This window comes from Pollicipes pollicipes, unplaced genomic scaffold (assembly GCF_011947565.3).
Source record: "Pollicipes pollicipes isolate AB1234 unplaced genomic scaffold, Ppol_2.1 Scaffold_4740;HRSCAF=5597_pilon_pilon_pilon, whole genome shotgun sequence".
Lineage (NCBI taxonomy): Eukaryota > Metazoa > Arthropoda > Thecostraca > Pollicipedomorpha > Pollicipedidae > Pollicipes > Pollicipes pollicipes.
The window spans coordinates 30586248-30598662 of NW_023596545.1; the positions used below are offsets into that span (position 1 = coordinate 30586248).

Sequence of the window (12415 nt, forward strand, 5' to 3'; positions counted from 1 at the left end):
AAGTCTTCAAAAGGACAGGGCTGTGACCTGCAGTGAATTGTCTTTAACATCGCTATCTTAGTTCAAAACCCTATACATGTGTGGCGCACTCCCTTTAACTGGCTCGCTGCTCATCGTTCATCCTGAGCCTGCTCCGCTTTTTTGCATACAAGTGAAATATGAATGAATAGCGTGTGCAATCTCATAGGAAAATAACAGACGATGAAACCGTTATGAGCAAAGCTCTAGATTAGCAAAGCTCTCACTTCCTACGCCCTACGCAGACCTACTCAAACTTGAACATGACTTAACCTGCCGTTGACGGCAGGTTAAGTCCACCCTCCATTCTGAAAGGTGTATAAGCCCGGTGCGTAGCCACCCGCCGTTTTGGAGTGTGCATACGCACAGCCTTTCATAAACTGCAAACCCATCTGCATGCACCTGTGCCTCATAAAACAGAGTCTGAGACCATGTTGTTGCAGTGTGTCATGTTTAATATTGATGTTTCCTTTCAATGAAAGTGCTTTTACATCAATTGCTGCATATGAAAAGTGGCGAATTTGTTGTGTACCATCCACTGTACTATTATCTCTCTAATCAAACCTAAACAAAATGCAATGGCATACAGTACTCGGATAATTTTGTACTCACTAAAGAAAATTTGCGCTCTGTTAACACAAAAACTTTTGGAATTTCAAACGCTTAACTTAGTGGTGCCTATATATAACCAGGCACCTGTCCAGTTTGAATTAAGCTCCAGGGGATTTGGTGTGGAATCGGCGGCGGCGTTCAAACTAACCTCGTGCCCCGACTTCGACGGTTGGCTAAACCACCGAAACAGGAGAGCGCAAAGGTAGAATTCCATTCCAAGATAACCGATGTGTTGGTGCAATCGAAACCATTCAGATGAACCCTGCGCCTCAAACCTTAAACAATTCGGTTTACAAAGAACAGTTTACCGCATTTGTCAACAATAAGCAAACGAAGCTATGGAGCGTAAAAAAATATTTTCGTAAGTCCTGAAATATACTGCTATCAAGCTGCAGCCGCCAGTGATAGAGCTGCAACTGCGCGGCACGGACTGTCAGTTTTTTCATTACGACATATATTTGATATCGATGGTTTGGTACCCCAAAGTCATGACAAAATACGCCACCAGCCGTGATCAGTGACTGCTGACACACCATGCTTAGCGCCAGCCAGTCAGGATTAAATGGCTCAGGGGGCCACGCAGTGAGATATATTGACCAGTAAGCCATCTATCGCGCCCGGCCAGCCGGCTGTGTGAGGCTGGGCGGGTGTCAGCGCCGGGCCACACTGGCCGGCTGTGTGGCACTGGGCGGGTGTCAGTGCCGGGCCACACTGGCCGGCTGTGTGGCACTGGGCGGGTGTCCGCGCCAGGCCACACAGGCCGGCTGTGTGGCACTGGGCGGGTGTCAGCGCCGGGCCACACTGGCCGGCTGTGTGGCACTGGGCGGGTGTCAGCGCCGGGCCACACTGGCCGGCTGTGTGGCGCTGGGCGGATGGCCTGCAGTGGCAGTGTGGCCTGTCTGCGCCAAGCCACACTGGCCGCCCGTGAGCCCGCTCAAGTGAAGGTCGCCGGCCGACAGGCACCTCAATGCGGCGTCGGGCGGCCACGGCCAGCTAGCTAAATGTAACGGGGGAGGCACGGGGTCAATGGCACGTCGGCCGACCGACAGGAGCTGCCACCGCTGCCACCGGCCGACACGCGACGCGCCGTCGTCTCTGCCCGGGCGGGGGACGCCGCCCGCGTGCTGTGAGTGCACGGGAGCCCTTCCCCCCCCCCCCCCCGCGGCCGGCGAACGTCCTGGCGTCCAGCCGGCAGCACCAGACAACACACAGATACAACCGATCAATAGGCTGGCAGATAGGGCGGGAGCGGCGGCGCAGGCCGGCCGCACAGGTGTGGCCGCGGCCGGCCTGCGGCGGCACCTGGCGCCGTCCGCCCCGGCCGGCGACACCGGCGCCCGGCGGCGCCCGCCGCGGCCACCGGCGGGGGCCAGCAGGGCCGCGCAGCCCGCCCGCACGGCTGAAGCCGCCCACCGCTGAGGTCGGCGACGAGACGAGCGCCGGGTCTACATCGTGTGACGCGCACCGCGTACCAAAGCTGGGCGGTCGCAGGCTCGGCCGCGCGCGCGCTGTCCCACCGGACAGAAAGATAGACACGTGAAAACGATGGGTTCCCCAAGACCGCTATGACTTCACTAGCACATACAGCGCACGCTACGTTTTGCGAAAATCGACCGACGTGTAAATCTGGTAAAACAAGTGGCCTTGTGATGGCCTCTTCTGTCTTAAAATAGCTGCATACATCTGATTAACTGTACTCAGGGTGCCACACCACGAGCACTGTCCAGCTCGCCGGCGCCGGAGGTGCAGCGGCCTCCAGCGTCGGCGCCAGAGTTGCTGCGGCCTCCAGCGCCGGCGCCAGAGTTGCTGCGGCCTCCAGCGCCGGCGCCAGAGTTCCTGCAGCCTCCAGCGCCGGCGCCAGAGTTGCTGCGCCCTCCAACGCCGGCGCCAGAGGTGCTGCGGCCTCCAGCGCCGGCGCCACAGTTGCAGCGGCCTCCAGCGCCGCCGCTGAGCCGATAGTTGAAGCGGCACCTGCCTGATGTGGCGCCTACGCACGCGCCTGGTGTGGCGTCTGCGCCTGCGCCCGATGTGGCATCTCCACATGTGCCTGATGTGGCGCAACCAACTGCTTCACCCATCCCGGATCTTAGATGATTATGAGGCATGCTACAGTGACTGAGGGGATGTTTTATAATTACTATGGTTTCTTCACCTTTTATCTTACGGCGGAGAATGTGATAGCCGCAAGGCGAGTGCGGATCGTCTTAATACAAGTTTCTAATTCAGTGTAACAATTAGACCACTCCTGGACTATACCAAGGTACATATCAAGCGTGGTTGGATAACTGAAAACCCCCCCACAGACCCCACATTCACCATCTCGCACACAATAACATTCGTTCACGGAAGAGGAGGCAAAGAATTGACAACCTGGCACGTAGTCCGGTAACTTCCAGAAAAAAAACAAACTAACAAAACCTACCAATAAAATAACTCTGTCTGGCCCGTTTCCGTTAGCAATGCGATCGTCCAACTTTTACAGCAAGTGAACTCCGAAATCGCAAACAATGCGTAAAATGTAAAGGTTCTCAACAAATGCAATAACGAACAGGCGGAAAATCCATCGGGTTTTCCACGGCGTCACCGGCACCACGGCGTACGACAAAGGCAGGGCGGATCAGTAAGCATCTTGGAACGTGTCTTCTCTACAATTCTCACTAATGCATTAGATACCTAAGCCCGTTAGCATTACAGTGCTTGTCTTAATAAACTGAACGTGTGTGCGGGAAGGGCCACTTTGGGCGCGTGATACAGCACCACACAGTGAAAAGATTTATATGTTACTGCACGACTTTTACGCAGGCTTTGAAGCTTTTTGAGGCTGTTATGTCCATCACAGCTCGTTACAAATAAGAAGGTATAAAAAGGCACACGCAGCTAAACAGCAGTGTTAAGTCACGTGCTTACTTTCCCTTGATATTCGACACGTCGCATGCCGATGGCAAGCACTCTTCGGCAGCACTCTGACACGACTTAAGAATATTAATACGAGTTAAGCATACGACAGAACTCAAATCCGAAGCAATTTGAACTTGTTTTAAATACAAGATCCAAGACAGCTTGAAGCTTAAATCTGAGGACGGAGTGGGACCAGGCGGGGAAATCAATGCGCTAGAAGACGCACACATAGATACCTGCACGACCTTTGTTGAAGCAGAAGACGATGAACGCCAAATGGCTTTCACAGTGAAAACACCCATCGAAAGAGAAGACATCGGCGTTGTTAAGACACGGCCTCGGCTTACACCACAGCGGCGGCCGCCCGCCGCGCTCACGGCGGGGGGGACGCAGACTCACCGACAAGCGCCAGAATGACGGTGAGAAGCGGGGCCGCCGGGAAGTGTGCGATCGTGTTGGCCTCCAGCATCTGGAGCAGGTCCACTGAAACGGAGAGAGGGACGTCAGCGGCGCCCGCCACGACAGGGGTCTGCTCTTGCCCTGGACCGTCAGCGGAGCCCGCTACGACAGGGGACTGCTCCTGCCCTGGACCGTCAGCGGAGCCCGCTACGACAGGGGACCGCTCCTGCCCTGGACCGTCAGCGGAGCCCGCTACGACAGAGGTATGCTTCTACCCTGGACGATCAGACATACCCACCACGACAGGGGACTGCTCCTACCCTAGACCGTCAGCGGCGCCTGTCACGACAGGGGTCTGCTCCTACCCTGGGCCGTCAGAGATGCCCGCCATAACAGGGGTCTGCTCCTACCCTGGACCATCAGCGACGCCTGCCACGACAGGGGTCTGCTCCTACCCTAGACTGTCAGCGGCGCCTGTCACGACAGGGGTCTGCTCCTACCCTGGGCCGTCAGGGATGCCCGCCATAACAGGGGACTGCTCCTACCCTAGACCTCAGCGGCGCCTGCCACGACAGGGGTCTGCTCCTACCCTGGACCGTCAGCGGCGCCAGCTACGACAGGGGTCTGCTTCTACCCTGGACCGTCAGCGGCGCCTGCCACGACAGGGGTCTGCTGCCGCCCTGGGCCGTCAGTCAGCCAGCAGCACCTGGCGTGCCAGAAGGGCGGCTTCGCCCGGCCGGGGGTAGGCGCCGTCACGAGCCCGCATTCACGCGCAGACTCGCGGTGAGGTGCTGACACGATACTCCACGTGCAGCTGCGCACACAGACGGCTGGCAACGGCACAAGCCGGAGTCAGCGGCGTCAACACGGGTCCGATTGGCCAGCCTGAGGAGCCGCCTGCGAGCTGACACACTCCTGCGTTAGGGTGCATCTGACACGCAGCGGTGTACTGATGGAGCTGAACCGAGGGGTCTGCCTAGCTGCCGATGCCGGTATTGACTCCTTGACACTGAGTCCTCAGAGCGACGAGCGGCGCTGAGCGCCTCTGTTCGTTGGGCCCACAGGTGCAAAACCCGCCTCTGTTCGCTGGGCCCACAGATGTCGAACCCGCCTCTGTTCGCCGGCCCAGAGGCCGAACCCGCCTCTGTTCGCTGAGCCCACAGATGCCGAACCCATCTCTGTTCGCAGGCCCAAAAAAGCCGAGCCCGCCTCTGTCCGCTGGGCCCACAGATGCTGAACTCGTCCCTGTTCGCTGGGCCCACCAAGATGCAATGCCGCATCCGCCTCTGTTCGCTGGGTGCACAGATGCCAAACCCGCCTCCGTTTGCCGGACCCACAGATGCTGAACCCGCCTCTGTTCACTGGGCCCACAGATACCGAACCCGCCTCTGTTCGCTGGGCCCACAGATGCCGAGCCCGCCTCTGTTCGCAGGGCCCACAGCTGCCGAACCCATTTACCATGCATCTGGGCATACATTAGCCTCCTGTTATGCACGAAATATTCCCGACGGGTGCCTGTGTCAAAGGCTTCGCATTTGGACTGCATAACCATCTGAGCAAAATTGATATCGACGGTCTGCAAAACGTTCTACAAGACATCTTGCGTGATTAGAGGCTAACATATTGAAGTATTCACGGTACCTTTTGAAACAAATAAACGAAGACAACGCAGATCGGTAGGGCAGTCCCCTTTGCCTCAGTGAGCCCCATATCACAAGGCTATGCAAGGAAGACCAACGCACTCCAAAAAAACAGAAACAAAAATGATGTACAAAAGGATTTAAGTAAATCAAATCTCACACCTTTTTGTAGCACATTATTGTAATGATACGTAGGAGTGAAATCATACCAGAAGTTTTTTAAACCGCGTTAAAAACACCCTTAAATGCTTTTTAAGCCGAACAGCCCGAATTTGTTCGGAGACAACGTACATCTTAAGATAACCCCACAATGGCAAATGCGGCGTAAAACCTGCCATGCATGTAGTATGTCCAGTTTCGCTAACGCACGCAAAATATCGGAAATTACACTCGAAATCAGACACCCACATCACAAACTTCCCTAGCACGCACGCCTGTTCCGGCACCATCGCGGAGAGTTGACAATCACCAGCGCCAACGGCGGTGGTGATTGCCAACTTTCGGAGAGCAGACAATCACCTCCGTGCTCGTCTGCAGCTGTCCTCGGCTCCGCGGCCACGCCGCAGCCCCGCCATTCACCAGCCGACCGTCTCTGTGACACTAAAGCGCTGGGGGAGTTCCTTTCCCTCGGTATGGCCCGCGTCTCTGCGTTTCGTGCGTGAGGCTCGGGTCAGCCATTCGCGTGATACTGGAGGCGCCTACGCGGTCACGGCGTTGCGCTGTGGAGCTGGTTTGCCCTTTCCCTCGAACTGACGTTTGTATTTGTGGTGTTTCAACGTTTATATGTTAGCTTTCGCAGCTTTTATAACTTGGCCATACCCTTAAAAAGGGCTAAGACATAACCCTCCCTGAAACCCACCACCGGCGAACAAGGCAGCGCAGAAGGAAATGTCCGGAGAGATGTGACCATGCTCCCGGAAAAGAGGCCATTGCGCCTTCCGCAGCACTCGTCAGCGTTACAGGCCACTTCCTGCCGCGTCCGCCGGGCTCGGCGACCCCGGAGCGCGGCGTTCCACATCTGCCCCCGCCGACCCCATCTTCAAGGCCGGACCGGACGCGGCACGGCCGCAACGAGCACGCGACGCCCGCGTCGAGCCCGCACACTCCAAACACGCCACCGCCGCCGCGATAATTATCACCCCATCCGGCGGTGCGAGGCTTCGCGCGCGAGGCACGCGGCCCCTGATCAATACGGACGGCGACCAGCCGCGAGGAACGCTACTTAAACCGAGAGCATTCCCGTGGCTGCAAGGGCTGCATGGGCTGTCGCCGGCCGCCGGTTGATCGACCGGTGCCCTGGAGTACCGAGCACGCAGAACTTGAGCCCAACTTGCCGCATGGCCACGGGGCGCCCCGGGCCGTTCCGCCCCGTCGGGGGTCGGCGCTCGGGCTGGGCCACGAAAACAGATCGGCCGCCGCCGGCCGGACAAGTTCGGCCGGCGCCGGCGTCCACGGCCGGCCGACACTCGAGCGCCGGCAGCGCACTCAAATCACAGCCCACATTTCATACAGAGATCGTTAAGAGGAGGGCGGCATCCCGGGACGGCGGCGGCGCCGGCTCCCGTTACCATTAGAGAGCGGGGCCTGGCGGCGGGCCGGCTCGCGTTCCGCGGCCGTGGGCCCGCCGGCCGGCCTCTTCGGCTGTAATAGCGGCCGGGCGCCCTCTCCAGCCGATATTGCCGGGCGGGCGCCGCCAGCCGGAGTCCGTCGGCGCGCCGCCACACGACCCCGCCCGACGGCAGGTACACCGGTCCGAGCACAGCCACCCGGCCGGCGCGCCGCCACACGACCCCCGCCCGACGGCAGGTACACAGGTCCGAGCACAGCCACCCGACCGGCACGCCGCAACACGACCCCCGCCCGACGGCAGGTACACCGGTCCGAGCACAGCCACCCGACCGGCACGCCGCAACACGACCCCCGCCCGACGGCAGGTACACCGGTCCGAGCACATCCACCCGGCCGGTAGACTCGACGCCGGCCCAGCACGCGCCCGGGCGGTCCCACCGTGCGCCACACATCTGCACCACCAGCAGTGAGGGCACACCGAGGGCTGAGGCGCCAAACACACCTGCCCGTCAGGGAGCACGGCACCCGGAGCCCTCTCCGCACAATGGCACACACAATGGCAGGGGCAGTGGCAATGGCAGATACGCGGCGCGCAAGCCCTAATGAGCGGAGACTCCCAGGGCGCATGAACAGCTGAAACCGCGGGGCCGAATGCAAGGGGGATGCAGCGCGCTGAGACCTCAACAACGCTCACCAGGTATTGCCACTGCCAGCGGCGTGCAGGGCTCCTAACCAGTCACACTGGCGGCACGAAAATAGTGTGTGACGAACGACTACATGAAAAAAACACGACAGCCCACGACAAGCGACGCTTAGAGCAGCGTGCTGACGTGCTTCAGACATGTTTCAGCAACTCAGATAATTGCAAGTAAGCAATATCGGTAAAGCGTTGGTTAGAGGACATGTGCTTTTGTGCACGGACACGACGCTGCTACACAGGGTTCGATTTTTCCTAACTTAACTATTTTGAGGATGATAACACACGAGGCAACCGGGTGAATGAGCGACACATCAACAATAACACACCACAAACGATGACATCGAAACTATGCAAATACGAAAAGCAAAACGATTAACATTTAAAGGCACCGAACACCATGAAACTCGAATGTCGTTTCACATTCATTGGGAAGCATTAATGACGAAAATTATTCACGAACACCTAACACGGATTGGGACGTCAGACCCCTAGCGTGGAAACCAGGCACCCACTTCGCGAACTGTGTGATGCTCCGAATATTTATCTAAATATGGGATAGAGACAGAATGGCATGGACACAAAGGTTTCCATTCGGCAAAGACGCGCATGCGGACATGGCGGAACCGAGGCTGCCGCCCACCTGCCACAGATCGGTGCCGTCTTTTTTGACTACTATCTGGCTAGGCCACGCTGTTGTATCCACGTGAGGCCGGTGTCTGTATTCGTACACTTACCAATGAAGAGGAATATCTGCTGGTGAGAGTACCGCAGGAGCATGGACACAGTCAGCGTCTGCAAACAGGACAACAGCGCGTGAGAACCGTGTCGGACGACACCACGAGCTGACACGATCCCATCACATCGACGGACGTCGCTCCGAGCAGGTGGGAACGGTCCCAGCTTTCCGAGCTACGTCACGTCACGTCACGGACGCAGCACGGACCCGAGCCTGGTGACAGCTGCAAGCGCCGCCACTCGCACACCGCTGCAGAGAAGGGGCGGCTTGAAGGGCCACTGCAGAGGCATGCCCCGTCTTAGTCTCACCCGTGGCCCAGACGGGTGAGCGGGTATGGCGGAGAGCTTGTCATCCCACCCTCAAGAGCCCCTCTCCCTCTCTCTCCTGTCCTCATACGAGGACATCGTCACATCACATTCGTCACATCCGACGTAAAGCAATATTTGTGATACGCAACCTTTAAGCATGGTCCAACGGTCGAAATCGAACGGTCTCTCTCTCTCTCTCTCTCTCTCTCTCTCTCTCTCTCTCTCTCTCTCTCTCTCTCTCTCTCTCTATCTCCTCTCCTCTCCCTCTCCCTCTCCCTCTCCCCTCCCTCTCCCTCTCCTCTCCCTCTCCTCTCCTCTCTCCCTCTCCTCTCCCTCTCCCTCTCCCTCTCTCCTCTCTCTCGACAGAGCCACTCTCAGTGCGGTACTTCTAACGTTCGCCCGAGCGTCTGGCGAAGGCATCGGCTAATCGTCCCAAAGTCAGAAAATCCGGTCGAGGAGCGCTACATTAATTCCACGTCGGGATGAAAAGGGCCGTCTGCATGGGCAAACAGCGCCCCGGTCTTTCGGCTCTTATTAAATTTCCGTTTCCAGTTTGTTCTGCCACGCGGTTAGGATTGGCGGAATCTTTACAGCAGAGCCAGCAGCGGAACGAGCCGTGCCGGCCGGCGGCGGGCCCGGCGGCCTGCGGGCAGCGGCGCGGCGCGGCGCCGAGCCGCTACTCACCGATCCGGGGAGGCTCAGAGGCCGCCAACCGCCGTCAGTCGCCGAGCGGCCGGCCTCCGACCGGATGTTCTGGACGCTCTGTGGAGGCAGCGGCTCGAGGTCTGCCGGCTCGCTACCTGGGCCCGACCCCGCGGCAGGAGCGGCCCGCCCAGCGCGTCAGCACACGGTGCTGGACGACGCACCAACGCAGTGGGACACCGCACTTCGGTTTCATCTCAGTTGTTCCTTCTGTATTACAATGTCCGCAATGAAAATAACGTAAATAAGCACAACTGACATGAAAGAAAACTTGGATTGCAGGACTTCCCTACACTTACGAGAAATAAGAGGAAGAAACAAATACTTCCAAGGCACGGAACTGCTCAGGGCCGGCCACTCGTTCACGATGATCTAGGGCAGTTACTTGAGCGGTAAAACATCCAGTCCGCCAACAGTGAATTACAAGTGATCCCAGGTCACACGGCCTGCGTGCCCACCAGCTGCCACGGCTCAGTCCGGACAGCGTAGCCCACGCATGGTGAGTCATGCACCTTCCAACACCACCACGCTGAACACAGGAGCTACAAATGGGGTAATCGCCCAATGAAAGCAAATCCATCGCACAAACTGTATCCACCAGCCGACGGCGACAGATACCACGCCGACGCGACGCCAGACGGCGCTCCTCCCCGGATCAGTGCCGCGTGTCGTGAGCGGCCGCCGCCGCCGGTCCGTCCGTCTGTGCCGAGCGCGAGGCGCGCGCCGCCGCCTCCGCCCCGGCCCGGGGCCATCGCAGCAAACGGCGACCGGCAGTCATCAGCGCCAGCCGCCGGCCTCCGGCAGCCAATAGCGCCGATTGCGAAGTCCACCAACGGTGCGGCGCACAAATTGGGAGCGCTCGGCGCGCGCCGTTCAGAGGGTGCCGCCGGCGCCACTCAGCCGCCGGGGCCGGTGAGGCGCCGAGAAACTACACCGGCGCACCCGCCAATGACACGGCCGATGGTGATTGAGGCTCGCCTCATCGCCGGGGCATGGTGGCACTTTTGATAAGCTGATGCGACTGCCACTGACACAGCTGTGCTATGGTGAGCGGCAGCCGCGCGCAGCGGTCGGCTCAGGTCAGTGTCTCGCGGCGTGACGGTCAGCTGACGCCTCGCCGCCTGACTCCGAGTCCCCGACTGGGGTGGTGACGTCACGCAGAGCTCAGCCGCGCGCCGCCGACCGGCGCCGGTCCGCCGGTGTGCCGGTCACGCCTCGCCGCCGCCAGCCGGCGTCACACGGCGAGCGTGGCCCGAAGGAGCCGGCGGCGGCGGCCGGCTGCGGCCGGCGGAGCGCCGCTGGCCGTGCACGGCGCCGGCTGTGGTGCGCGGGCGCGCCGGGACTGGGACTGGGACTGGGACTGGGACCAGGGACTGGAACCTGGACTGGGACTGGGACCGGGACTGGACCGAGACCGGGACCGGGCCGGAACCGGGACCGGGACCGGGACCGGGACCGGGACCGGGATCGGGACCGGGACCGGGACCGGGACCGGGACTGAGGCCGAGGCCGAGACCGAAACCGAGATCGGGACCGAGACCGGGACCAGCGCCTTCTCATGGCTCGACTGAGACGCGTCAGTGCCGGCGAGATGGAGCGACGGCAGCCATTCGCAGATCCCCAAGCGCCAGTGGTGCTGCACATGGACGAGATGCGCAAACGATACCGACATCGCACAGCGCCGTCGCCCACAGCAGGCAAAGGTGCCATAATATCATTCCTCGAGGGCAGAAAACCACCACCCGCGACCACTAAAACGCCACGGAGTGACTTAGAATAGCGCAGAGCTTGTGTTGTCTGAACAGAACGTCAGTCATGCTCCTCTCAGTACGTTTCGTTTTGATTCCATTATGACGATTGCCGTAGTGACTCTGACAAGCCGACGTGCTCCTATCGGTCATGTCGCTTCGCCGACGCCGGGTGCACAGACGGCGGATAATCCAACTATCAGACGACGGATGCTCAGAAGATCAGACGACGGATGCCCAGATCAGACGGTGGGTGCACCGCAACGCGGCGCGCCGGCTTCGGACAACACTCCCTGAGACGGCCCGTCGCCACGGTTACTGACGTTCGTCAGCGACAAATACACAAAACGACATCGATATCACCGTAGTAGCTAGCCAACGATGAAGTTCCGTTTTGCTAACAGCAGCGCGGGCTGACAAAGTTCAGAAGACTAGCTTCGGATCCAAATGAGCCGGGCCGTGTGCGCCCGGAGAACAATTTCCTCCTTTCGTATCATCGACACCGCGCCATTCCTCGCAATAGCCGTCACTGGTCGACGCATTCGACAAGCTCGGGACCAATGACGAGCGCAGCTCGCGTTTGAGAAGCGATCAAACTTTCATTACACCATTCGCCTTTCGCTGCGATGCCGTTCACGCCATCAGCCAACGCCAGTTAATATCACCACAACTTACTGTGGTCTACTGGCCGCCAGGGGCCACCCACCGCCCTTGTCTCAGCTACCTACATTTGGACTTGGGCTGCCCCAGCACGGCCGAGTCGGGCATCATTGAGCCATTGCCCAGCAGTCAATAGCACCAGGAGCAGCACCGTCAAAGGGTAACTTCACACAGAAAAGGTTAATACTGTACACGGTTATTCCCATTAACGCCCTTTTCTTTTACGAGTTGTCGGGCTTCAGCGGCAGCTGCTGCTGTGACAAAACGAAGAACACTTGGTTGATGTAGTTTCACGGAAATGCAACTCACTATTCCATTACTTCAGAACTACGATCGGGAAATTCCAACGCGATGAAATATTTCGCCGTCCAATGCGAACACACTCAGCACATTTTGATTACGGAAGGAAAGGCACAGAGCACGTG

At 59.1% G+C, this 12415-nt stretch overlaps 1 protein-coding gene across 1 annotated transcript in view; it reads right to left on the bottom strand.

Moving 5' to 3' along the window:
* LOC119098186 (membralin) overlaps nt 1–12415 on the bottom strand; it is a 110499-nt gene that overhangs the window by 60944 nt on the left and 37140 nt on the right. The window contains exons 10-11 of the mRNA XM_037221112.1: nt 8571–8628; nt 3928–4011 (exon numbers count right to left, since the gene is read on the bottom strand). Of these exons, the coding sequence (XP_037077007.1) occupies nt 3928–4011; nt 8571–8628 (142 nt within the window). The remainder of the gene's footprint in view (nt 1–3927; nt 4012–8570; nt 8629–12415) is intronic.